This window comes from Brachyhypopomus gauderio, chromosome 16, assembly GCF_052324685.1.
Source record: "Brachyhypopomus gauderio isolate BG-103 chromosome 16, BGAUD_0.2, whole genome shotgun sequence".
NCBI lineage: Eukaryota > Metazoa > Chordata > Actinopteri > Gymnotiformes > Hypopomidae > Brachyhypopomus > Brachyhypopomus gauderio.
Genome location: NC_135226.1, coordinates 16,389,571 through 16,416,093, shown reverse-complemented (window position 1 = coordinate 16,416,093; position 26,523 = coordinate 16,389,571). Strand labels below are relative to the sequence as shown.

At 41.8% G+C, this 26,523-nt stretch overlaps 2 protein-coding genes across 2 annotated transcripts; both read right to left on the bottom strand.

Moving 5' to 3' along the window:
- Positions 1-2,176: 2,176 nt before the first annotated feature.
- Positions 2,177-3,951, bottom strand: LOC143477369 (olfactory receptor 52K1-like). Its single transcript, XM_076975952.1, has 2 exons — positions 3,894-3,951; positions 2,177-2,832 (listed from the first exon to the last, which is right to left on the bottom strand). The coding sequence occupies exons 1-2, from the start codon at positions 3,949-3,951 to the stop codon at positions 2,177-2,179; spliced, it is 714 nt and encodes a 237-aa protein (XP_076832067.1).
- Positions 3,952-9,345: 5,394 nt separating this feature from the next.
- Positions 9,346-10,287, bottom strand: LOC143477368 (olfactory receptor 52K1). Its single transcript, XM_076975951.1, has one exon. It carries the CDS (start codon positions 10,285-10,287, stop codon positions 9,346-9,348), a length of 942 nt encoding a protein of 313 aa, XP_076832066.1.
- Between the last annotated feature and the right edge of the window lie 16,236 nt (positions 10,288-26,523).

The following is a 26,523-nucleotide window of genomic DNA, read 5'->3' as shown; positions in this document are numbered from 1 at the left end:
GATGGAGAAGCACGATTCATCACTCCAGAGAACATGCCTGCACTGCTCTAGAGTCCAGTGGCAGTGTGCTTTACACCACTGCATCCGACGCTTTGCACTTTGTGATGTATGGCTTGGATGCAGCTGCTCGACCATGGAAACCCATTCCATGAAGCTCTCTGAGCACTGTTTTTGAGCTAATCTGAAGGCCACATGAATATATGCAGATATTAAAATATGAAATCACTTTCTAAATTCCACAAGTAAATAAAAGACTGGCAAGCAGCCAGAGCGATGACGTGGATGCCTGTGCCTGTGTTTGTGTCTGTCCCAGAGACCGTGGCTGTGTTCGAAATAGTCTACTACATACTACTGGCATACTGATCGAGCCCCAAATCAGTATGTCGTATGCAGTATGTGACCAAAATGAAAATTTCCAGTACGCGAAACATACCCGGATGACCTACTACTTCCGCAAAATATTCCAGTACGCGAACAGAGCTATCTTCGTGGTGTACTGCATCCCATCATGCAACGCTACGATCACGTGACCCCGTAGTGTGCTTTGCTTTTGTCGCATACTGGAAACTGTACTGCATACTACTACGAGGACCAGTATGCAGTATCCAGTATACACTGAGTCCAGTATGCAGTATCCAGTATGTAGTAGTCTATTTCGAACGGACTGGACGACATGAGTGAAAAGTGAAGCCTCCGTGTGTCAGCTGCCCTCTAGTGGCTGGCTGCAGTACAACTTTTAACCCCTCCCATTCCCATGTAAGTGAACGGGCCAGACGAGAAACTTTGAATTTTTATTACACGTAAAATAAGTTTTTTGAGCAATTATATTTTGTCAATTCTATAAGACCCCATTGCGTTAGTATCTCTCCCAGTGTTTTTCTCTACGATAAACAGATTTTATAGAAGTAATTAAGCGTTATTTAAAGGAGTGTGGAGATAAGGTGATTGACAGTTAATAGCTGCGTTGGTTGACATCTAATACCAGATGCTCAAATGTGAACGCGCTCAACAGCAAAACTCTCGACAGCAAAACTCTCGACAGCAGTATTAAAACCTTTTACCTTTGTTTATTTTGTAAAACGTCAAAAGTGTCTATACTGGTGGGCGTATCCTAACGAATGGAGATACGGTCTCTGGCGGAGATACTGTCCTGCCTACCAGTTCTAATGCGCATGCTCTGGCTCCAATTTTCAAGATGGCAGCGTCCGTGCAGCCATCTTGGTGGCTTCAAAAACTCACAATGGGAGTCAAACCTAGTAACAGTACTTACAAGAAATGTTATGCACCCACACATCTCATACATGCACTACTGCTCACATTGCACTTTCTAACCCTCTTAATACCCCCTACCACTGTGTCCTAAAGAACTGCACTAAACTTTTCAATAACCAGCCATAAGCTATTATATTGCACTACTGTTCATACATGTTGCTACACTGGTAGCCTACGGTTATCCCTTCCTAATCCTCCATCTCTTTTGACCACTTCACTACACTTGTATTGCACTATTGTCTACTCTGTACAGTTATTTTATTAAAGGGGAATTTCAGACTGTTTAATTTGAAATTGTACTTGTAAATCAGAAAATTAAATTGAGAAAAGCTAATAAAATTACCTATAACAAATTTGAGTATTTTAATTAGTTTATTCAACATAATAAATATTACATAATTACAAATATTTGTAATTTTAAAAATCAGTTGTAGCCGAGTTAGTTTGGCTTTGGGGGAAAAATATTTTAACTGGCATTAAAGCAAAATCTAAGATTTTAACTAAATCAAATATAATTTGAGAAAAGCTAAAAAAAATTAAGATGTAACTACCATGGTTAGACCCTCCCCCAGCTGTCATTCATGTATGTTTTGTTTAATTAGCCATGTGCGTGTTCTAGTCCCTTTTGTGTGCGTTATGTCCTTACGTGTTGGTTTAGTTTTTGGTGGAAAATGGAAAAAGAAAATGAGAAACATAAAAATGTGCAGAACTCATTGTCCCCATGACTGTGACAGCCAACCAATGCTATAATACAGCTATAAGGACTTAAAATGAATATTAATTGCAACAATAATAACCATATAAAACCATCAGTGTTTATTATTAATGATACTTTTAATTGTAAGGGGTCTATAAACATTCTGTTGTTGAATAACACTTCATTGCTATAGTCTTCATCACTGGCTTACTGTGGTAACATTTTCACATTACTCAAGAGTTTTAAAAAATGTTCTCTTATTTTTTTTGTTCTTACTCCATAAATAATGGGGTTGAAGCAGCTTGGAAAAAGTATATACATTGTACTCAGAAAAATCCGGTTGTTAGACAAGAAGTTATTTCTTATTCTGTATGACAAAAAAGCAATCAAGGCAAACGTTAAATTAACTGTCATAACAATTATGTGCGTAAAATAAGTGTTAATAGCCTTCCACTGGAATTTCCCAGATTTTGTAACAGAAGTAAATATAACTACATAAGATGCTGTAATGAAAATAAAATCTACAGTCGTTATTAAAAAAGTAGCAATAAGTCCTGCTACGTTGTTGACAGAAGTATCTCCACATGCCAGTTGAACCAATGCCATGTGTTCACAAAAACAATGATCTATCTCATTAGTTATACAAAATTTCAACTTTCCAGCCAAAGCAACTAATATGACAATCACAAGTCCATTTCTAATAACAGGCACAGTAATGAACTTTTTAAAGTTGGTGATTTCCATATATGTATGAAAATTAAGTTGTCTGCATATGGCAAAGAACCGATCCAAGGCCATCCACACCAGCAGAGTAGACTGGAATCCACCCAGATATTGAATAGAAAACATTTGTATTAAGCAGCCTGCATAAATAGATCTGTAATCTATTTATAATCAGTAACTAGGAACATTACATTGGAAAAATTTATTTTTCATTTGTCAAATTTGTAACGCAGGCTTATGCATGCATCATACTTATCAAATCTAAACAAAATTTTGCAGTGATTAATTTTACAACAAAACCTACATATAAAGAAATGCATCTAATCTATAGTACATTGTGCAAAGTTAATATACAAAATATACATTGCTCTCTTTAGAACAACAGAGGTTTAGAAATGTCAAAATCCAGCCTATAATGCGGGCTATTTGTCTTCTTTGTTTTCCTAATGCTTCATAAAACCTTAATGTCTTTGTCTCTATATACAGGTGGCTGTCATCTCATGAGATTTTGTATTCCCACAAGCTTTTGAAGCTGCAGTAAGTGATGGAAATGGGAGAGCATTTCATCTCTACTCATCCTCCATCACAAATAATTTCTACTGTAGCTACAGTCTGTCAGGTTTCCCTCAAAAAGGTATGTAAGGATAGGTTTGGTGTTTTGATATAATAATGAATGTGTGGTTAAGCAATTGTGTATTTCTTAGTGCCCTGACCTAGGATATTCCTTTAATTCTCCCGTCACAGTAATCAGGACCATGCAGTTCAATAAAACTGTACTTTATTTTAAACATCTGAATGCCACAAGAAAGACATCACAAATAATTCAAAGAAATAAGAAAATAAACATGACATCATTCATTTATTGAACAAAAGTGCACATGTACTATAAGTGATGTTTATTTACTCAATCAGCAGCTATTAGGCAGGTTTGTAAAATTACTGTAGAGGAAAAAATATACCCAGATGAGAGAAAATATGCTTCTTTCAGATCTCACCCCTTTGTCTCTATAGAGATTATTAATCGTCTACTGTCTGTCAACCCCTGGTGAGGCAACCATCAGAATCCCTGAGAAGTGTGATGATTGCCCACCTTTGCATGCCCAGCACCTCTGTCCTTTGTTTGTATAACCTTTGAAGTCTTAACCCTAAGGTGACGACTATCAACTACCCAACCCAATGTAGATTGCCCAAGTGCCCTCACCTTCATCCCACAGTGACCCCTCCTTAAACTCCTCTTCTTCCTCACCTTCATCCCCCATTTACCCCCCTTAAAGAAGTTTACTCTTTGTCACTGATAAAACCTAGTGTTTGTGGCTGTTATCCTCTCTGCTCCTGAGAGATGTTTGTATTTTGTCACTGATAAAACCTAGCGTTTGTGGCTGTTTTTGTTTGGTTTATGGTTTGTCACTGTTAAAACCTAGTGTTTGTGGCTGTTATCCTCTGTTTCTGAGAGAAGTTTGTTTTTGCCGCTGATAAAACCTAGCGTTTGTGGCTGTTTTTGTTTTGTTTGTGGTTTGTCACTGGTAAAACCCAGCATTTTGTGGCTGTTTTTGTTTTGGTTGTTTGTCACTAGTCGCCTCACCATGTTCTCAAATGGCCAGAATGCTCAGTCAAATGGTAATTGTTACTGGAAACCACTTTAACTATAGGAAAAGCACACTAGTTAAGGGTGGGACTGAAATACCCCAGTGGTCTGACTCTGAATTTGAAATAGTAATTGGCAATATAGTCAAAAAACATGTAAATGAGCAAAAAAGGTCAGAGTACTTTTCTTGCAAAGGTTTTCCTACTGAGAATGAATGGTCTGTTACTGATTGCAAGACAGCTTTGGGCTATGGTATCAAACATGACTCAGTGAATTAATGTCTTTTTGTTCTAAAACAATAGTGGGGGTATAAACTTGGGCACCTTGAGGAAAAGCTAGAGGAAGCTGCGGGAAAAATCCTAGAACTAACTAGCGAGTGTAAAAAGCATAAAACATCTGCACTAAATGCCCAAAGAAAATGTAAAAAGCTCCAGCAATCACTGACCAAGGTTGAACAGTTACATGCTAACCTCAAACCTAAGCGCCAGTGTCGACCTCTAGCCATTGCTCCTCCTCCAGGTCTGCCATGCTACACAGAGGATGAAAATCCTCCAATGTTGGCTAGGTTGTATTCGGACTTAGATGTGTTCCACTCAGATGGATCAGAATCCTCACTCTGATGAGAATTCTGAACCTGCTAGCAATACTGTACTTCAGATGAGACCAATTACAATCAGGTCTGCTGAGGTCCTTAATAAGGGTGGTGAAGTCAAGGAGACAAGGGTCCAGATTGGCCACATCCCTTTGGATGCAGCTACACTGGACAGATTGTCTAAAGAATTTAAACATCCGAGGGAAATGGGTCTTTCATTGACCTTATGGAAAAGAAGAGAAACCTGTATTCATTTCATCCTAATGATGCTGTAGCAATAGCAAGCCAGGTCCTTAACATTTCTAACACTAGGAAACTTGATAATAAAATATCAGATGATTTAGGTGATAATGGTCAGGATATTAATAGAGGGTGGAAAGTTTTTACAGAATGGATTAGCCATAAATGTCAAGACAACTGACTGGGTGCAGATAACCAACTGTAAGCAAAGGAAGGGTGAATCAGCTATAGAGTATTGTGAGCGGTTTGAAAGAGTCTTCCTTCGTCATTGTGGCATTGAGTCTTACAGTAATGACAGTATTGATTGCACTGCTGAGGGTCCACATTTTGGACAGCTGTTCCAAATTGGCGTAAAGTTAAGTGGAGCCATGGCCTGGCTCTAGATCAAGGACAGATTGGACCTTGATCTAGAGCCAGGCCATGTTTCTGCCTCTATACATGCATGGCATTTCACCAGAACAATTGTCCATGCTGATCAAAGCATTGCAAGGATGTACACAGGTGTCAACTTCTCCTTCTGCCCCAGCTTTAAACTAATTTTCCCTGCCACTTCTGCCCATACACAGAGTCTTTTTGTTGATGTTCAAATGAGGGAACAGGATTTTTCATTTATTGTAGATACAGGAGCTCAGGTCACTACTTTGTCTGAAACTGTCTGCTTAAATAGATGTGAAGGCTCTTGATTTTTGCTAGCAAGGGACACAAGGCCAGTCATTACAAAGCTCAGTTGTGTTGTCCTGGTGTGCAATATTTGGGACAGTGGGTTACCCAGGGTTCTAGAGAAATTTTGCCTGCAAGAAATTCTGCAATCAATGCAATGTTGCTACCAACCACAGTGCATAAATTGTGAGCTTTCTTAGGCCTCTGCAACTACTGCAGACCCTGGATAGATTCTTATGCTGCGATTTCACAACCACTATACAATCTGCTTAAATTTAATCCTGGGCAACACGATACACAGACAACACAACCACTGCTTTAGTAAATTTGTAAATTTAAATTTACAAATAGTAAATTTAAATTTACAAATAGTAGATTTAGTAAATTTGAAATTTTGCCACGGGTGAGACCATGGCAGCAAGCCCACCTCGTCAACCTCTGGGTATCATGCCTGCCCCCCAGGATCCTAAATGTAAAAGGACTGTGTGTGTATGTGTGTATGTATGTGTGGAGGGTGGGTGGGTGGGAATGCGTCCAAAGGAAATGGTCCTCTGGAAGAGGAGAGTGTGGCTCATTGGGCACCGAGCTTCACTACACCCCCCCACAACCCCCTCCGCTCGAGGCAGGGAGTGGTCAACCCGGGGAGACTAGGGGGACATCCCACTCCGTCACCGCATCCAAGCCCAGACCCCCACCACCCCCACCGCCGAGAGTAGCCGGTCTGGACATCCACATACACCTAAACACATATTCTCTCTCACACACGTATACACCCACACACATTCATCCCATATGTACACCCATACACATTCATCCCATGTATACATCTCCACACACATATACACCCACACACCTTGTCCTATATGCACATCACACCCATGTAGGCACCCACAACCATACCAATTGCACAATAATCATACAACAATAGACATCGACAGGGTGAAGATGTGCTGGTCTGAGTCTGGAACCCAGCACCTCCGGCCCACCCCAGATCCCCCCAACAGCCACTGCCCCACCCCCACCACCCAGGCACCTCTGAGCCCCAAGACCCAGACCCGACACAAGGCCGACCGACCCACTCCACCCAGCGGCGTGCCCCCCCGCGCGAGCAGGGCCCCAGCACGGGGTTGGGCGGTCCCAGGCCCCAGGCTCTGGGTCCCACCACCTAGCCCCGCAGAGGAGGCCAGCCCCCCCACTAAGGGCCAGCACCTGCTCCCCCCACCCCCCCGCCCCACCAGCCAGGGCAAACACACAAACATCCCAGGTCAGCAGCCCTGGTCCTCCAGCCCAGAAAGTGGCCGGCACGAGCAGTCCCCCCAGAGTCGATCCCCAGCCACCAACTAGGCCACCCGGGAGCTGATGCCCCAGCCAACCACCCCAACTAGCTAATGGAACTGATCAGTGGGAACCAAAGAGAATTAAATTCCTCTAACTGGTCTTTAGAGGAAGTAGACATTCTCTCCAGACAGATGTGATCGAGTAATAAATTTTTGTAATGAGTAATATACAGGTCCTTTTTTGCTTTCCAATTAATGAGAATGGTTTTCTTGGCGATGCATAGAGCAGTAAGAACTGTGTGTGATGTGTTTGCCTCCATAGCCAATTCACTGACGTCTCCTAGGAGGATGCACAGTCTGGGTGAAGTTGGAATACAGCATTTAAACCACGTGGACAAGTCTACACATACCTTCTGCCAGTATTCCTGAACAGGCCTACAGTCCCATATAGCATGCATATAGTTATCGGTTACATTGCCTGTACAGTGGGTGCATGTGTTTGTGCTAGGCCCATTTGGAACATCCTTTGTCCTGTATAGTGTGTTCTATGAAGGACTTTGTATTGTATAAGTTGTAAGTTGGGGTTTTTACTTATTATGAAAATATTTGTACATATATCTGTCCAAAAGTGTTGATCTGGATTAATAGAGAGATCTCGTTCCCATTTGGCTATCGGAAGAGAGATTGAGTCATCAAATTTTAACAATAATTTATATAGTTTTGATAATAATTTAGGAGTACATCGATTAAAAAATTCAGTTAACCATGCTGATATTTCTAAATACAGTTGATTGCAGTTGAATCTCTGTTGAATGATTGCAATATTTTGCAATTAAATTTTTTAAATTTTTAATCCTTTTAATTAAGGATTTAATTTTTAATTTTTACAATATTTTGAGCAAAACTGTGCTCTTCGCCTGCTAATTGAACCTTCACACTCGTACTGGTGCAATGTGTAATTAATTAAGATTGGCCACCAGGCTGGTCCAATTTACCCATAAAACCTCCCACACTAAAATGACAGGTGTTTCAGATTCGTTGTTCATCGCCTGTAGTTCCACTCATAGCAACAGACAAACAGACAGCTAAATAGACATATACCTTCATTAATCCCAGTGGGAAATTAAATTATTGCTGTAGCCCCAAGGTGCAAAATCTATAGAATGTAAACTCATTAAGCATTTAAAACCTACTACAAAGATGCTTCATGCAGAGTAGTTGCAACTTGCACCTTTTAAAGCCTAATAAATTAGATCATTACAAACATCTGTGCAATAGTGACCTCTGGAGGTGATGAATGGAATTCCCAGGGGCAGACCTGACAATAGGCTTTGATCCAATTAATTTCCATTGTGGGGAATTGTGGAATGGCCGACATCATTCAAACAGCACAGAAAAGCAGCATCAGGGTTTGTAATGATTTAGGAGCTGCTTCTTCAGACATTCCAGCAAGGTGTTTATCATTTTAGTTATCATTTATCATTTAGTTTTGTTTTTTTGAAGTGATTGTCAAGCATTTGTCCTAAATTCTCCATCAACATCCACAAGCCACATAAAATGTCCTGCTTGCATTTAAAACTAATCATCATTTACCTTGGAAGGCTGCCATACATGTGTACGCACTGTGACCGTTCTAGCTTGAAGTAGAACTTAAACTGAACTGAAACTGTAGGAAATGTAAGAAAGATACATTTCTAACTTTTATCGATTTCACCTATTAATATTGAACTGGGATGCACAAATGTCACAAAAACAACAACATAAACAACAATGAACTGCCTGAAAGGTTTATTTTTTTTTTTTCTTTTCAGCATTGCTCAACATTTGTATAATGTCTGCTACTTCTAAATGAAAACCATCGGTATAATAATTGTATTTTGCACCATAACATTTAATATGAGAAATACACTGGATGCTGTTAAACAGGACTTATCAGATTTATAAATGAAGCAAGCATTATTCAATATGAAATCATGATATTGTAATAAAATGTATTCAGAGGTTGTTAAAATAAAAGCAGTCAGAATTTCCAACATGTTACTAGAATTACTTCTTCATGCCACAACACTGCTTCTCTTTGCTTACAAGTAGAGTAGGTTTACAATTTCATAATGTGATAATATAATAAAAAGAAGAAAGCACTCTGTGTTTAACTTTAACTTGTATTAGGGTGCCTAAACATCACTTGAGAAATACAATCACAAAAATATATAAATGTCATTCTTTCATTTTAAAATAAACTTTTAATGTAAGTTTCAAAATGTGATTAAAAAGAACAATGGTTATGGTCACGGTATGGTCACGATAAAATATTTATGTTTTTCATGAATTTTAGAAACTGTTCTCTTATTTCTTTTGTCCTTACTCCATAAATAATTGGGTTAAAACAGCTTGGAAAAAGTATGTACAATGTACTCAGAAAAATTCGGCTTCCTGAAGAGAAGTCATTTCTTATTCTGTATGACAAAAAAGCAATCAAAACACATGACAAACTAACTATTATGACAAAGATATGTGTAACACAAGTGTTAATAGCTTTTAAATTAGACTTTCCAGATTTCCTTACAGAAGTAAATATCATTACATAGGATGTTGCAACAAAAACAAAATCTACAGTTGGTATCAGAAAAACAGCTGTAAGTCCTATTATGTTGTTAATAGAAATATCTCCACAGGCCAGCTGGACCAATGCCATGTGTTCACAAAAACAGTGATGTATTTCATTTGTCCCACAGAAAGACAATCTTCCAGCCAAATAGACAATTAAAACATCTAAACTTAAATTTCTAATAAGTGGTGCAATGACAAATTTAAGGAAATTAGGGACTTCCATATATTTGTGATAATAAAGAGGTCTGCATATGGCAAAGAACCGATCCAATGCCATCCACAACAGAATAGTAGACTGAAATGAACCAATATAATGAATGCAAAACATTTGTATTAAACAGCCTGTAAGAGAAATCGAGTCCCAGTTAAAAAGAAAGCTGAGTAGCATATTGGGTATAATAAATATTGGAGAACACAAGTCAAGCACAGCCAGTAGGCCTATTAGTACATGCATAGGAGAGTGCAGTGTTTTCTGAGATATAATTAAATATATGAGAGTGGAGTTTGAGACAGTAGATAATAAAAACATCAGGAAATGTGGAATGAAAAGAAGAGGCCTCCATTCCCCCAAAGTATAGAAAATGAATTTGAAAGTTGTGAATGAAATATTTCCTGCAGTAAGATTCTGCATGCTGCAGGTATAAAACCATGTAGTAATTTTAATGTAGCTATTGTCAAAACAAGTCTACAACTATGAGACTGGTTAATTCAGTGCTGCCACTAGTCACAGGTGGATTTCAAGTACTATTATTTATTTAAGTAGAAAATACATTTGTGTATAGTTCAACAGCAAGACCAATACCGGTATACATTTAATATTACTATTCTTGTTATATGCCACCCTTTATAAATGCGTAGCTTTATTTATGTTCAGTACTTATAATGGTAAATTAACTCAAATATCTAAAATATTTCTCTTTGGACCACAATGTATTGCTGGTACACCTGTTTACTGCTGGTACATCTACTGCTGGTACACCTGTTTCATGCATCCTAACCTGATAACATTTTCACGTCACTGCATCTATATACACCCTGTTGTGCTCTCTTGAGGTTATGTTGTATTCTTACTGGCATCTGCAGAATCAGTCGGAGACCAACATGGGAGAGTGAGTTGATCTCCACTCATTCGCCACTTCTCATATACACATACTGTAATTCATGACCATCAGAGTCGTCTTCCCCATTGTTTAGGTCTACAATGTAAAATGATGTTGTACAGCTAGAAATCTTGTATTTAAATTATGTATTTTTTATATTCTGGCCATGTCACTCTGAAGCACAACAGGTTCCCAACTAAGCAAAGTGCAACATTACAAGCATGAGCATTTTTTTCATTTTGCAGTGCATATATTTTCTGTGGATACCTCACACACTGGAACAAGGAAACACCCATGTGGTCTCTACTCCAGACCTTCATGCAGAGATGAAGAGATGCAGATAAGGATCCCATGCAGTCAGGGTCCTGGAACCTGAATGGGACTTAGTGGGGTAGGCTGCATAACCTGGTTAGCCAGCTGGCATGTGTGACATGCAACAATACAAGACCTTACCAAAGGCTTTGTTCGTGCTAACATACAAAACTGTATATTGGCAAACAGAGCCTGATCTTAGACTAAACGGTTACTGGTGGGGCTAACCCAAAGCCGGAGTGGCTAATCGGGAGATTCGGGAGGATTCCCGATGGGCCGGTTCATGTTAATCTCTAGTTTGGGCCGATTGGGAGGGAAAAATAATTTTGGGCCGGATTTGGTCATAAAACTCCCGGGCTGAAAAAGTGTCCCACTCTGGCCCTGGGCTAACCTGTCTAGTCAACCTATACTTCTTATTGACGTTAGCACTGGTTTGGGCACCGTAGACCATTGTACACTGAGTAATTGATTAATAGGGCAGTCATGGCCTAGTGGTTCGGGAACTGGTCTTGTGACTGGAGGGTCGTGGGTTCGATTCCCAGACCTGAGGCCATGACTGAGGTGCCCCTGAGCAAGGCCCTTAACCCTCAATTGCTCATTTGTATAAAAAATGAGATAAAAATGTAAGTCGCTCTGGATAAAGGCGTCTGCCAAATGCCATAAATGTAAGTGTAATTGTAAAAGAGACTGGGGCAGCCTAACTGGTACTGCTTTGAACTATAGGGGTTGGACAATGAAACTGAAGCACCTTGTTTTAGACCACAATAATTTATTAGTATGATGTAGGGCCTCCTTTTCTGGCCAATACAGCATCATTTCATCTTGGGAATGATATATACAAGTCCTGCACAGCGGTCAGAGGGATTTTAAGCAGGATAGTGGCCAGGTCACTACATCAGGTCACTACATGATGCTGGTGGAGGAAAACGTTTCCTCACTCGCTCCTCCAAAACACCCCAAAGTGGCTCAGTAATATTTAGATCTGGTGACTGTGCAGGCCATGGGAGATGTTCAACTTCACTTTCATGGTCATCAAACCAATCTTTCACCAGTCTTGCTGTGTGTATTGGTGCGTTGTCATCCTGATACACAGCACCACCTTCAGTATACAATGTTTGATCCATTGGATGCACATGGTCCTCCAGAATGGTTCAGTAGTCCTTGGCTGTGACGCTCCCATCTAGCAGAAGTATTGGACCAAGGGAATGCCCAAATCATCACTGATCCACCCCTATGCTTCATTCTGGTGCCCGCTCGAATCATGTTAGTAGAGAGAGTTTTGGTTAATTTTTTCACAGTGCAAATATTTTTTACACTCACCACGGCGCAGCAACACTTCCGCTCTTGTAAGGGGTTGGAAATTTTAAATAAAATTATTTTTAATTGGCCGACCGCTTGGGGGACGCCCCTCTGGTGGACGCGCGAGGTGCAGCGCGACCGGTCGACCGCTTAGGGGCAGCACTTTTCTTCTGCATTTAATACTTTACAGCCTTTTTTATTAGCTGAGAAACTTTTATATTCTTTTAGATTAGAGTATGGGCTGATATGTTGGATTATGAACTTCTTGACCAAGAGGTCACAGAGGGTACTTGTAAATGGAACCCTCTCAGACATTATGTATACTTCTAGTGGTTCACCTCAAGGGTGCGTATTGTCCCCGTTACTATTCATCCTATACACTGATATCTGTAGAAGTGGTCATGAAAATCAGTACATTATAAAATTTGCAGATGATACAGTTCTATTGTCTCTGCTCTCTGGTGAAAATCAGGATCATGGTCCAGCTTTGCAGGAGTTTATAGATTGGTGTGAACGTTCATACCTAGTGATGAATGTCTCGAAAACCAAGGAGATGATTATTGATTTTTCCAAGTTGCCACCTGTGAATTCTGATACCTATATAAACGGACGAGCAGTAGAGAAAGTTAGCACTTACAAATACTTGGGGACAATTCTTGATGATAAATTAAAATTCGAAGACAACACAGAGACTATTTTAAAAAAAGGTCAGCAACGTATGTATTTTCTTAGGAAGCTTAAGTCCTTTTCCGTTGATACATCTGTGTTGTTTACATTTTATTGTTCTTTTATTAAGAGTGTTGTTTCATTTTCTTTTATCTGTTGGTTCCAGTCTCTGAGCTTAAAAAATAGGAAACGGTTGCAGTATTTAGTATCTACATGTTCAAAAATTGTCGGACTCCCACTTAGACCTTTGAGTGCATTGCACAAACAGCTAACACTGAAGAAAGGTCGGTCTATTATTAATGATCCTTCACATGCTCTTCATCATGAGTTTGAACTTTTGCCTCATGGCCATAGGTATCGTTGTCTTAGATGTCGGACTGTTCGGTGGAGAGTGACCTTTGTTCCTGAAGCCATTAGATTACTAAATGAACACTGATATTTATCTTTGGATATTAGACTCCTTGCTTGTGATTGGTATTCATGTTTGTTTGTCTTGTGATGTCTTGTGATGTTGTGCCCAATAATAATTGCCCCCTTGGGGATAAATAAAGTGATTCAATTCAATTCACATCTGGCAGACGCGCGAGGTGCAGCACGACTGGTCGTCCGCTTAGTGGCAGCACTACCGGTGGACGCGCGAGGTGCAGCTCGACCTGTATCCCGCTTGGAGGCAGTGCGACTGGCAGGTCTCGCGGCAACCATCCTCCCAGGTCCGCGGCTCTCTCCAGGATTGCTGTAGGGGCTTGCCGCCCCATATGCCTGTCGGCGCCCCTTCGCCCTCTCTAGGAACCCCCCGTAGGAGGCCCCTCTGGTGCCAGGCCAGCCTCCCCTGGCTCTGGTATCGGGGGTGGTGTCCATTGCCGGCTCTTCCTCCTCGGCTACGCTTCAGTCCATGAACCGAGCTGGGGTCTCACACTGCGAGTGCTCCATGGGCTCCTCCTCACTGGAATCCCCGCTCTCCGACACGGGCGGACTGTTCGGTCCGCTCCCACCCCCTGTATAAACGGTCGGGAGCGAACTCACGGACCGGAGACTTTCCCCCTCACTCTCCTCGCCCCGCTTTTCGTATCCCGACGGGTCTGAGTACCACGACGGAGGGGGGCTGACCACCTCCTTCTCCTCTTCATCAGAGTGCTCAATGTTCTCTGACCACTCCGACGGCGGAGGGCTGGTGTCTTCCTTCTCCTCTTCATCAGAGTGCTCAGTGTTCTCTGACCACTCCGACGGTGGAGGGCTGGTGTCCTCCGTCTCCTCGCCGTAGTACACAGTCGGCACGGAGTAGACGGAAGGTGAGTAGCCGGCTCCACCCTCCTTCTCTTCCTCCTCCGAGTCCTCACTCCCGGACTCGTCCTCTGGAGGGTTAGTGCTCACCATCCCCGCGTAAATGACCAGCGGGTCCTCCGTACCCTCTCCGGTTTTAGCCAGGGGGTTGGTTTCGCGCGTCATAGCGCGTCATGGCATGATTCTCCCCTTCCCCGAAACACAACCGCCCACAGCCCCGGGTGGCGGCTCTAGGGACGCGGTGGAGTGTTGTTCCTCCTATATACGCACCGCGGACTGACGGAGGTGTTCGGCCATCTCAGCGTCTTCCGTACTCCGAGCGGCACAGAGCATGTAAGCGCAGATGGGGCTCTGCATCATCTCCTGCTCGGAGACGGGGGCTTCAGGACGCCGGACTGGAGAAGAGCCATGGTGACGTCAGCTCTTTCTCCTTCCCTTAGGCGCCCTGGTGGCGTATCCAGGCATACCTTCTTTTATTCGGCTCGTCTTTCTGTAACGTCCGGGAGTAGGAGGCAGGTACCAAGACGATTACGGTGAAACATATAACATTTAATGTAAACGACCAGTGTAAGCTCCGTGCGTAGTCAGAGTAGCGCACACACACTCATACAGACACGTAGCTTTAGACAAAGACGAGCACACGACACTGCGCGAACGCACTTTAAATAGGTGAATTACACAGACCTACGTGACCTCGAGACAAGGCACAGGTGTAACAAACGAACACGCTCACAAACAACCCACACCCACGGAAGCACGGATGTAATTTGGGGGGGGGGGGGGTAACCCCCATTTTTTACGGTTAAAACCAAATATTTAAATAGCGACGAATCCATGTCCCCCCCACTTTTGAAATCAAAATTACGTCCATGCACGGAAGTACAAACATGGACATAACTGCACGCAGACGACGACATGACACACCCACAGGGAAGGGTCCGGAGCTGTTCCGTAACAGTTTTATTTTTATTATGGTGTGATTTGGGGGGTTTTTTTTAATAAACTTCATATGGGTTTGGAATCAAATCAGCTTAAAGTACTAAATAATGGCACTAGACCAGCAGGGGGCACGCCGTAAGGAGAGATCGGTCCAGGCTATAAAACTGGCAGTGAGGAAGTATTCTTCAGAACGCCAGTTTGCACACGCTGATTTCTGTGTCCGTCTCTCTTTTAAGGTACGAAAAATATGGTTTTATTCCACTTTTGCCTTTTCTCTACATGGTTTTAAAATGTATTATGTATCTTTGGTTAGATGCAGTGTATGATTCTCACGTAGCTGGAAACACGTGTGAGTGCAGCACACCATTAGCTGGCTCAGACAATGAGTTCTTAATGAATGAATGAATGGAGGCTATTGGTTGGGTTAAGCTCAAGTTAAAACAATCATTGGCTACCTTAACGTAAATACTTGTAATAGAACATTTCTGGTGCACTTTTGTACTGCTTGAGATAAGTAGTACTTATTAAATGCTGAATGAAGTTTATTATTGGGTTGTATGTGGGGTTAAGGGGTTTATAGTTATTGGCTTCTCTGATATTTGTCCTTTCTGATTATGGGTTATGTTGCGTAAGTGCTTGTAGGAGTTATTTATTTATTTTCTTGATTATGGTCCTTCTTAAGTTTTGGGTTTGTCTAATTGATTTCATTAGTGATGTTGGTTTAAGGTTGTTTCTTTGCTTATGCTTATTATTATTATTATTATTATTATTATTATTATTATTATTATTATTATTATGTGTTTGTTTGTATTTGACTGTTAATCTTGTTTAAATGTCTGATTTAAGATTATGCATTTTTTCTAATAATAACTGTTATTAAGGGTTTCTATTTGTTGATATTTGTATAAATAAAGAACGCCAGTTTGCACACGTTGACTTCTGTGTCCGTCTCTCTTTTAAGGGAAACAGGACGTTTGTACCGTGCCGCAGGTTGCGCCTAGGCCTGAGGCCGGTAACAATTGGGGGCTCGTCCCGGATGCTGCCTGGGTCATGGAACTGCATTGAACGGCACTGAAGGTATGGGTTGTCTAGAGTAGCAGCTGTATCCAGAGAAAATGGCATCCTCAGAACCACGGCAAGAGCTTTTGTGGGAGATATACAAGAGGCTTCCACTGCTTAATTGAAATGAAATGAAATGTGCCATATTTTGTCAATTGTGGTTTTTACACCCCAATCGAAATTTGTCTTCCGCTTTTAACCCATCTGTGCAGTCAGAACACACACACACACACACACACACTAGTGGTTACTAGGGGGCTGTGGATCACACGTGCCCAGAGCGGTGGGCAGCCCTAGCCCGGCGCCCGGGGAGCAGTTGTGGTTAGGTGCCTTGCTCAAGGGCACTTCAGTCATGGCCTGTCTGGGAATCGAACCCACGACCCTCCGGTCACAAGATCAGTTCGCTAACCGCCAGGCCATGAATTCAACTCAGCTCTACAAACTGGCAGCGTCGTTTGAAGAAAATCCTGAATTGCGTAAATGCTCTGAATCACAACTCTTTTATTACATCATAGACTATTTGAAAGGTGAAAGACTCTTAGGGTTAGAAGATGAAGGAATGGCTTTCTTGCTATCCCTGCAGGATGAGAACTAATGGGAAGTAGAGACGAGAGTACACAGTCTAACCCTTTATCTCAGGGACTGAACTCCGTCACAACCAACAGAATGGATCATTCGGTTCCCTCTCAAGTAGAATCTAGTTCTACAGATAATGTTAATACAGACATTGGGGGGATGGGAAATGTACAGGTACAGGTCACCACTCAAGTGGTTAAAATCAGTGATGTTGCAGCTTTCTTACATAGGAGAGAGTTTAAAATTCAAGGGGGCCAATTCTCTGACTCGGGGTCCGAGATTCCATTCACACAATTGTGTAAGCAAATTGATGAGGCAGTGCGTGATGGGTTCACAGACTCAGAGGTCATAAGAGCTGTACTTAAAGTAACCAAAGGTGGTAATTTTAAAGAGTTGTTAACTAATAAAGATGATCTAACTGTTGCAGAGCTTAAAACATTACTTCGTAATCATATTAGAGATAAAAGTAGTACAGAACCTTTCCAAGAATGAAGAATGCAAAACAGCAGGATAAAGAGACACCACAGCAGTTTGTGTATCGTTTAATGAATTTAAGACAACGTGTACTCTTGGCATCTAGTCATAATGATAATGATTTTAATTATGATAAGGGGTTGGTACTGGGGGTATTTGTACATTCTCTTTATTAGGGGCTAAATGAGAGAAGTAGTGAAATTAGGTGTAATTTGAAGCCCTTACTTGGTGATCCTAAGGTTAAAGATGGTGTAATTTTGGATCAGGTCACTAGATTAGCCACTGAGGAAGCAGAGAGAATGAAGCGGTTGGCTGTCTTAACAAAGCCAAAGGCAGCCATAATGAGCGCTACACAGCATCCAGGGGTGCAGGAGCAACAACCCACATTGACCAAATCAGCAGTAGAAGCCAATCAGGCTGTTATTCAACAACTTGCTGCCCTAACGCAGAATGTGGATAAGTTGGTGAAGTCTGGCCATACAGAATTTCCTTGGGTCAGTACAGCCCCGCCGAATACTATCCAGTTCCCCCCTGCAGTCACTAACCAGTATCCAACAACCAGTGCCCAGTATGGCTCTTCTGCTCCTACCCGGTTTGTACCTCAAGACACTATTCTGTATGCGTCATCAAACACCTTGTTCAGACCACCCACTAGCAGTCAGCGGCAGAAGGTCAAGGGGAAATGTCGTATGTGCATTCAGCAAGGACCAGAGCAGTGTCGACATTGTTTCCGATGTGGTCAAGTAGGACATCGTGCTGCGGGCTGCAGAAGTTGGTCAGGAAACGAGGCGAAGTCACTGGGGAGGGATGCCCTGTGACTCAACCATCTTATTTGTCCCCCCTCTAAGTGAAAGTGGCTGCTGTTGGTCAACCAACAGAGAGTATTGAGGGAGTCGGCAGTAGTGGATGGCGACGCGCTCAAGTGATTGGAGGTAAGTGTCTAGTGTCTTCCAAATTAATGGAGTTCAGACAAGAATGCTGTTGGATACCGGGGCCCAAGTGAGTATCTTTGGGAGGGAGTGGGTTAAATCACTCAAGTCAAGTCATTGGATGTTTTACTTGATGAACCTTTGTACGTGACTGCTGCTAATGGTTCCCATATCCCCTTTGACGGCTGGATCGAGGCAGACTTGGAGATTGTGAGCAGAGGCCAAGGCAAGTGGTCCATCCAAGTTCCATTTTTGGTCTCAGAGTTGTCTTGACCGTCCCCTGTTGGGGATAAATGTGATTGGAGAACTAATAAAGGGAAATGGAGGAGCTACTGACCCCCTGAGTTTAAGTGCCCTGGTGAGTGAGATACTGAGCTTAGATGAACAAGCTGCAAAGATTGTTGCCTCAGCCACCCAGAAATCTTGGAACGAGAACATGTCACGTTGCTGCACAGTGAAGGTGGGCAAGCGAGGTGTGGTGATCCAGCCTGAGCAAATACAGCCCGTGAGGTGCAGAGTGAGAGCATGGCCAAAAGGTGGAGTGATGTGCTTTGAACCAATGGTAGAGGGAAGATTGCCTGGAGGGTTGGAGGTATGGCCAGTGGTTATCTATGTACCAGCAGGAGCCACCAAGGTTGTGGAAATCCCTGTGCAGAATGTGACCAAACACAGTGTGTATCTACCGCAACATACCGCATTGGGTTTGGTGGAAGAAGTGGGGGCAGTTTTACCTGCCCAAGGCCACCAGCATTCTGAACCACAGAGTACCCAGGTCAGTACTGTCCAGGTGAATTCCACCTTCACAAACCACACAAACGCTCCTGCTGACCAAAGGTGGCATCTGCCTGTGGACTTGTCACATCTAGAAGAAGAAGAGCAGGTTGTAGTCAGACAAATGCTGTATGAGGAGTCTGATGTGTTCTTCAGAAATGACAGAGACATTGGTTATGCTCCATCTCTGAAGTTAAAAATCCATCTGAAGGATGATATTCCGGTGCAAAAGAGTTACAACGCCATCCCAAGGTCATTGTACAACGAGGTGAAGGGGTATGTACAGACCTTGCTGGAGAGGGGCTGGATTACAAAGTCAACTTCCTCTTACTCCTCACCAGTGGTCTGTGTCCGGAAGAAAGATTCCAGCTTAAGGCTGTGTGTGGACTTTAGAGGACTGAATCGCAAGACTGTGCCAGAGAGGCATCCCTTGCCTCGCATTCAGGACCTGTTGGATAATCTTGGTGGACATTCATGGTTCTCCATCTTAGACCAAGGGTCGACTTACCACCAGGGGTTTGTAGATGAGAAGTCTCAACATTGCACTGCTTTTAGTACCCCATGGGGCCTATATCAGTGGGTCCAGATACCGTTCGGGCTCAGTAATGCACCAGCAGCGTTCCAAAGGTGTATGGAGGTTGCCCTGGATTACATGATGAATGCTGCTCCCCATACCTGGATGATGTCCATTTTCTGACCATGTGACCAATCTGAAGCAGATCCTGGGAAGGTTGAGGGCCTGTGGAATCAAGTTGAGACCCACAAAGTGTGAACTGTTTCAGCGGCAAGTGCGGTATGTGGGCCGGCTGGTGTCAGGAGAGGGAGTGCAGATTGACCCCAAAGATCTGGAGGCAGTCAGACAGTTGGGAGACAGAAGGCCAGCCACAGTGGGAGAGGTGAGAGCACTTCTTGGGTTCCTGAGTTACTACCGGTCGTTCATCCAAGATTTCTCCAGGCTAGCCTAGCCACTGTTTGAGCTGCTCCAGGGTTTTCGGGAATTGGGGAAGGCATTAACACCAAAGTCAGTCAAAAGTAAAACTAATTCTCAATTACCTTTGAGGACTCCAGTACAGTGGACAGCTGAACACAGTGAAGTGGTACAAGCAATTGTAAAAAGGTTAATATCTCCTCCTGTGCTTGCGTATCCTGATTTCAATTTACCGTTTATTCTTCACATGGATGCATCAAATTAGGGTCTAGGAGCAGTGTTGTACCAACAACAACAAGATCAGTTGCAAGTGATGGCATATGGGTCCAGAACACTCAGGACAGCTGAAAAAAACTACCATCTGCATTCAGGCAAGCTTGAGTTCTTAGCTTTGAAATGGGCTATTTGTGACAAATTTCGAGACTACTTGTATTATGCTCCAAATTTCACAGTCTACACAGATAACAACCCACTCACCTACATCTTGAGCACAGCTCGACTTAATGCTGTGGGACATCGCTGGGTCGGAGAGCTGGCAGACTTCTATTTTTACATCAAGTATCGTCCTGGTAAAGTTAATGTTGATGCAGACACATTGTCCCGGTACCCAGTTTCTCTGCCAGGAGAGATGGCAGAATTCACAGAAAGTCTGTCTCCAGAGGAGGTAACTGCTGTGTGGCAAGAGAACAAGGGCATGGAAGAAGATGAGGTGCCTTGGGTAGCAGCTTTGCAGATGACCTCTGTAGCTAAGGTAGAACCAACAGGGGTAATGGTCATTAGCCCACAAGACATGGAACAAGCACAGAAGGGTGATGAGGTAATCCAGGAAGTGTTGAAGCTGAGAGAAACTGGATGGACCACAAAATAATCTGAGAAGAAGAAAATGTCCCGAGAGGTCCGAAGGCTGGTGAGGGAATGGAGTAGGCTTGTTGTGGAACAAGGAGTGTTGTACCGGCAATCAGGGTCCAAGAAACAGCTTGTTGTCTCAAGTCAGTTCAAGTCCACCATCCTTCAGCAGCTACATGATAACATGGGTCACATTGGAGCGGATAAAGTTATTCATTTGGTATGAGAACAGTTCTACTGGCTGTATATGCAGCAAGAGGTGGAGGATTATGTGATAAGAAAATGTGCATGTATCCAACAGAAGTCTCCCACAGTACCTGAGAAAGCACCAATGGGGTCAATTTCAACCAGTGCCCCATTTGAGTTGGTGGCAGTGGACTATCTGCACCTAGAGAAGAGTACTGGCTCCATTTTATTTGCTGTACGGCAGGTCTCCATGACTCCCAGTAGACCTTTTGTTCAATCTGAGGTCTGTTGATAACACCAGCAGACAGGAATTTGCACAAAAATGGGCTACAAGGATGCAAGAAGCCTACAAGATTGCATCAGATCACAGTAAGAAATCTTCTGCAAAAGGAAAAAAATACTATGATCAAGGGGTGAGAGGAATAGCCCTTCAGCCAGGTGACAGAGTTCTGGTCCGGAACCTATCCAAGAGAGGAGGACCAGGCAAGCTCCGTAGCTACTGGGAAGACAGGATCCATCGAGTGGTCAGTAGAGTGGGGAATGCTGTGTGTCCTGTCTACAAAGTCAAAGCCGAACAAGGTGACAAGAAAATTCAAGTGCTGCATAGAAATTTGGGTAACACTTTACAATATGGTTCCTTAATTAATGTTTAAATACTTATTAACTAAGCAATAGGTAATGGAGAATTATCGTCATAGTTTTACCTGAATTACTCTTCACTATAATAAACTACTATGTTAGGTCACATGTAAGTAATTAATAAGTAGTCTTCATCAATTTTCGTAACTACTTACTTTCAGTTCCTTAATTAATGTATTAGCTAAGCAACAAGTAATAGAGAATTATCATCATAGTTTTCATTAATTACTCTTCACTTCACTGTTAGTTCACATATAAGTAATGAATATGTTGTCTTTATCTATTTTTGTAACTACTCACTTAATCAGTCCTTCATTAATGCTTATGTACTTGTCACTCCAGCGTGTCTTTGTGTGCATGTGCGCTGGTTTGGGTATTATTGTTGAGATATGTAAGTGTGTGTCCTGTACATGTCCTTCATCAGTTGTTGTTCGACCTTTGTCATGAGTGTTGTGTTGTTCATTTTCATCACTGCTTTAAACGCTGCTCCCATCTCGGTATCCTGCCTGCTCGCAACGTCACAGTAAGTAACTTCAGAATAAGTAATCACGTATTTACTTAACAGTGGTGAGTATCCTGAAACGTTCTTAGCGCTAAGTAACCTCGTATGAAACGTACGAGGTTACGAAGTACTTAGCGCTAAGAACATTTCGGGAAACCCACCCCAGTACGGTTACCTTAACACTAAGTACTCCTCATTGTAATGACCTGTAATTACAATGAGGAAGTGTTATAGTGTGCAGTGTATAATAGTAAAGTGTAGCCTGTATGTAAGGATGCGTTTAAAGCAGTGACGAAAACTAACAACACAACACTCATGACAATGTCAACAATAATACATAACGTGTGCAACGAGACTAGAGATAGGTGAGAGAACTTACAAAGGCGATTGTCTAGACATCGCTAGACATTCAAACAGGGGCGTACCCAAACCAGCGCACATGCACACAAAGACTACTTATTAATGAAGGACTGATTAAGTGAGTAGTTACAAAAATAGATGAAGACAACTTATTAATTACTTATATGTGAACTAACAGTGAAGTGAAGAGTAATTAATGAAAAATATGATGATAATTCTCTATTACTTGTTGCTTAGCTAATACATTAATTAAGGAACCGAAAGTAAGTAGTTACGAAAATTGATGAAGACTACTTATTAATTACTTACATGTGACCTAACATAGTAGTTTATTATAGTGAAGAGTAATTAAGGTAAAACTATGACGACAATTCTCCATTATCTATTGCTTAGTTAATAAGTACTTAAACATTAATTAAGGAACCGTATTGTAAAGTGTTACCGAAATTTGTTGTTACTGGTGAATGACTTGGCTTTGGAACAATCTCAGCCACAGGAATCTGCAAAAAGAAAGAACAAGTCAGTAAGGAAACAGTTACCATCCAGTGAACCTGATGACAGTGAGGAGTCGGAGGAAGAGGTTACCTACAACTTCAGCCCTCGTTGGGGGAGCGAACGGGAGTCAAGGATGAACTCAACCCTGGGTTACAGTTTACAAGTGAAGAAATTGTTGATATTGAAGTAGACCAGCAAGAGTCAGGTGGTAAGAACCAAGCAGAGGTGTTGAACCTGTTTTGAGACGGTCATCACGGATAACCAAACCAAAAGAGCTCTTTACTTATGTGCACCCAGATCAGCCTGTATAACAACGGTGGCAGCCAGGGGCTTTGGCAGTAGTTAGTGATCCTAGGTATATGTACCAATACCCATTACCAGTCAATTGGGGTATTTAGGATGGGTCATAGGAAAGATGGCAAACGTAATTCGGTACAAATTCATTAAAGGGCTGAATCTAGCCCTGGTTCACACTGTTCCGCAGACATTTTAAACATCTGGGGCTTATGCAAAACGAACAGGCATTAAAACGACAGGCTTAAAAAGGTTCATTTCTTCCAATTGCTTGCGCCCCACCTGCTATACCCATGCGCACCACACTTTGAGAAACGCTGCTATAACCCAATTATGCACAATACCTGAGAAAAGGACAGTAAGCAATACCTATATCAAACACCTGAGGAAAGAGACGATAAAGCACAGTAGATGAATGCATAATAAATAAAATGTATATGTGCAAGAACAATGTATACACAATGTATATATACAGTAGATAGTTTTAATAAGTGCAATAACACTGATCACTTCACCACTGCATTTTGCCATTTTACACATACTTTGCCAATTTATTCTTATATGTTTATGGATGTGTATATTTAATAGATCTATTTAACATATATTTTATTTTTATGTATGGAATCGGGCAACTGTAGCATCTGCAATTTCCCCTCGGGGATCAATAAAGTATTCTGATTTTGATTCTGATACCGTGGCTCTTGATACATCACAAAGACTTGCTATCTTGGTCACAGATGCACCAGCAAGATGTGCACCAATAATTTGTTCTCTTTTGAACCCTTGTATGTCATCCATATTGTGTACATTGCAATATTTTGAGCAAAACTGTGCTCTTAGCCTGCCAATTTAACCTTCACACTCTGCTTGTACTGGTGCAATGTGCAATTAATGAAGATTTGCCACCAGGCTGGTCCAATTTACCCATGAAACCTCCTAAAATGACAGGTGTTTCAGTTTCGTTGTCCAACCCCTGTAGTTCCACTCATTTAAGTAACATAATACAGGAAGATGATAAAATCCTGCACCTAACATCTGAAGTCATGCAAAAGGCTTTGCTAGGATGTATTAACCAACCAACCACTATGATCTAATAATACCCTACTACTATGCTCATGACCCATCATCTCAACTACCCAGTACTACTAAGAAACTACTGCCATGATGAGATAGATTTCACACACCCTATGCACACACTAGTTGCTTGAACAGAACACAGCAGCAGCTACAATCTGATACTGGCTCGACAAGGATCCAAAAGCAAAGCGCACTATGTTCATGGTCCATTGCCTCAAAGTACTCAGACCACCACACAAACCTGGACTGACCTTCAAAACAAAGTGACAAAGACACACACAATACCTTTCAAGCTTTTCATTGGGGTCATCAGGAAGGCACCTCCCTTCGTTGGTGTTTCGATGAAACAGACAAACAAACAGACAGCTAAATAAATATATACCTTCATTAATCCCAGTGGGAAATTAAATTATTGTTGTAGCTCCAAGGGGCAAAATCTATAGAATGTAAACTCATTAAGCAGCTTCATGCAGAGTAGTTGCAACTTGCACCTTATAAAGCCTAATAAATTAGATCATTACAAACATCTGTGCAATGGTGACCTCTGGAGGTGATGAATGGAATTGCCAGAAGCAGATCTGACAATAGGCTTTGATCCAATTAATTTCCATTGTGGGGAATTGTGGAATGGCCGACATCATCAGTGATGGCTAAGTTACCTTGAAAAAGTAATCCGATTACTGATTACTGATTACTCCTTTTAAAAGTAACTTAGTTAGATTACAAGTTACTTTAGTAGTTATATTCAATGCAAAATCATTCAGCAGCAAAATTAATTTTTCCAATACTCACTTTATTGGAAGTGCATTTTTAACAGTAACAATGTATTGAAGCAGGTTCGGTAACCGAGGCAGAAACTGCTTAATCCAAAAATCCCGAGGAGGGAAACTTTATTGATAACGCAACCCTGGCGCACACAGACCCCCCCCCCCCCCCCCCCCCCATATGTCACTTAAAGGGCAAGACTCGCCGTGAGGAGTAGTAGTCGCTACAGTATCTCCTGACATTACGTTTGTTTAGCTGCGCGGTATTATTTGTAAATTTATTTGTAAACGTAATACAAGCGAACTGTTCAGTCAGACAGTTTGTGAAACGAAATACCATTACAATTTAAGCATTTTAAAGTAGGCGACGTTAGTCAAAATTTCAGCACTTTTCAAACGTGAAACACAAAGCAACATTAAAATTCTTCATGTAGGTTCCGGTTCCGCCGCCGCACGACATGGCAGCGTAATTTGGCTCTCCTCCTGACATTCCAGTAAAACAACCCCAAAAACACAACGAATATAAAAACCGAAGTGAATTTCTAAGATAATGCAAAAAGGGGTTGCAACAAGGCGAAGGACAAATATGTTGACGACCGACACAACCCAGAATTTTGCTGAACAGCGAAGCCGAAGCGGTTCTCCCGAGCAAGAACAACATGGCGGGCCAGAACAAGAGGTCAGCCTGCTTAGCATTCTAAACGAGCTGAAAGATTTCAGACGGGACAACCGGCAACAGCTTGCAGACATAAAGCAAGAATTGAACAAAACGAACGCCAGATTAGAGGTGGGGATTAGAGGTGGGGAAATTATGAGAAAGAACTGGATATGCTTCATAAACTATGAACAACCAAAATCTTAAAGTAATTTCTTTTAATGTAAACGGGCTGCTAAACCCAGTGAAGAGAAGTAAGATTTTAACAAAAATGAAAAAGGAAAAAGCACATATTGCACATACTGCACATACACAAAAGCACATACTGCAGGAAACACACCTGGATTCTAGTGAACATGAAAAACTTAAAAGGATAGGTTTCTCAAAAATTTATTATTCATCTTATAAATCAGGCCATAGGAGAGGGGTTGCAATTTTATTTTCTAATAAAATACCATTTGAACAAATATCTGAAATAAAAGATAAAGAGGGAAGGTATGTCATGGTTTCAGGAAAAGTAGAGGGCATTCTAATAACTATATTGAACGTTTATGCACCACCTGGTAGTGATTTTACATTTTATAGGAAAATGTTTGACCTTATGGCAAAAGCAGAAGGTATTGTAATTTGTGGGGGAGATTGGAATATACGTTTGAATCCAAGATTGGACTCGACAAAAGATAACTCAAGGAATGCATTACATAAAAAAATGTCT

Coding starts and splice junctions, on each gene's coding strand:
- LOC143477368 (XM_076975951.1), bottom strand. CDS start 10,287: ATGCAGAATCTTACTGCAGGAAATATTTCATTCACAACTTTCAAATTC.
- LOC143477369 (XM_076975952.1), bottom strand. CDS start 3,951: ATGGGGGATGAAGGTGAGGAAGAAGAGGAGTTTAAGGAGGGGTCACTG. Junction 2,833..3,893: donor GGGGTCACTGTGGGATGAAG/GTGAGGGCACTT, acceptor CTATTTATGCAG/GCTGCTTAATACAAATGTTT.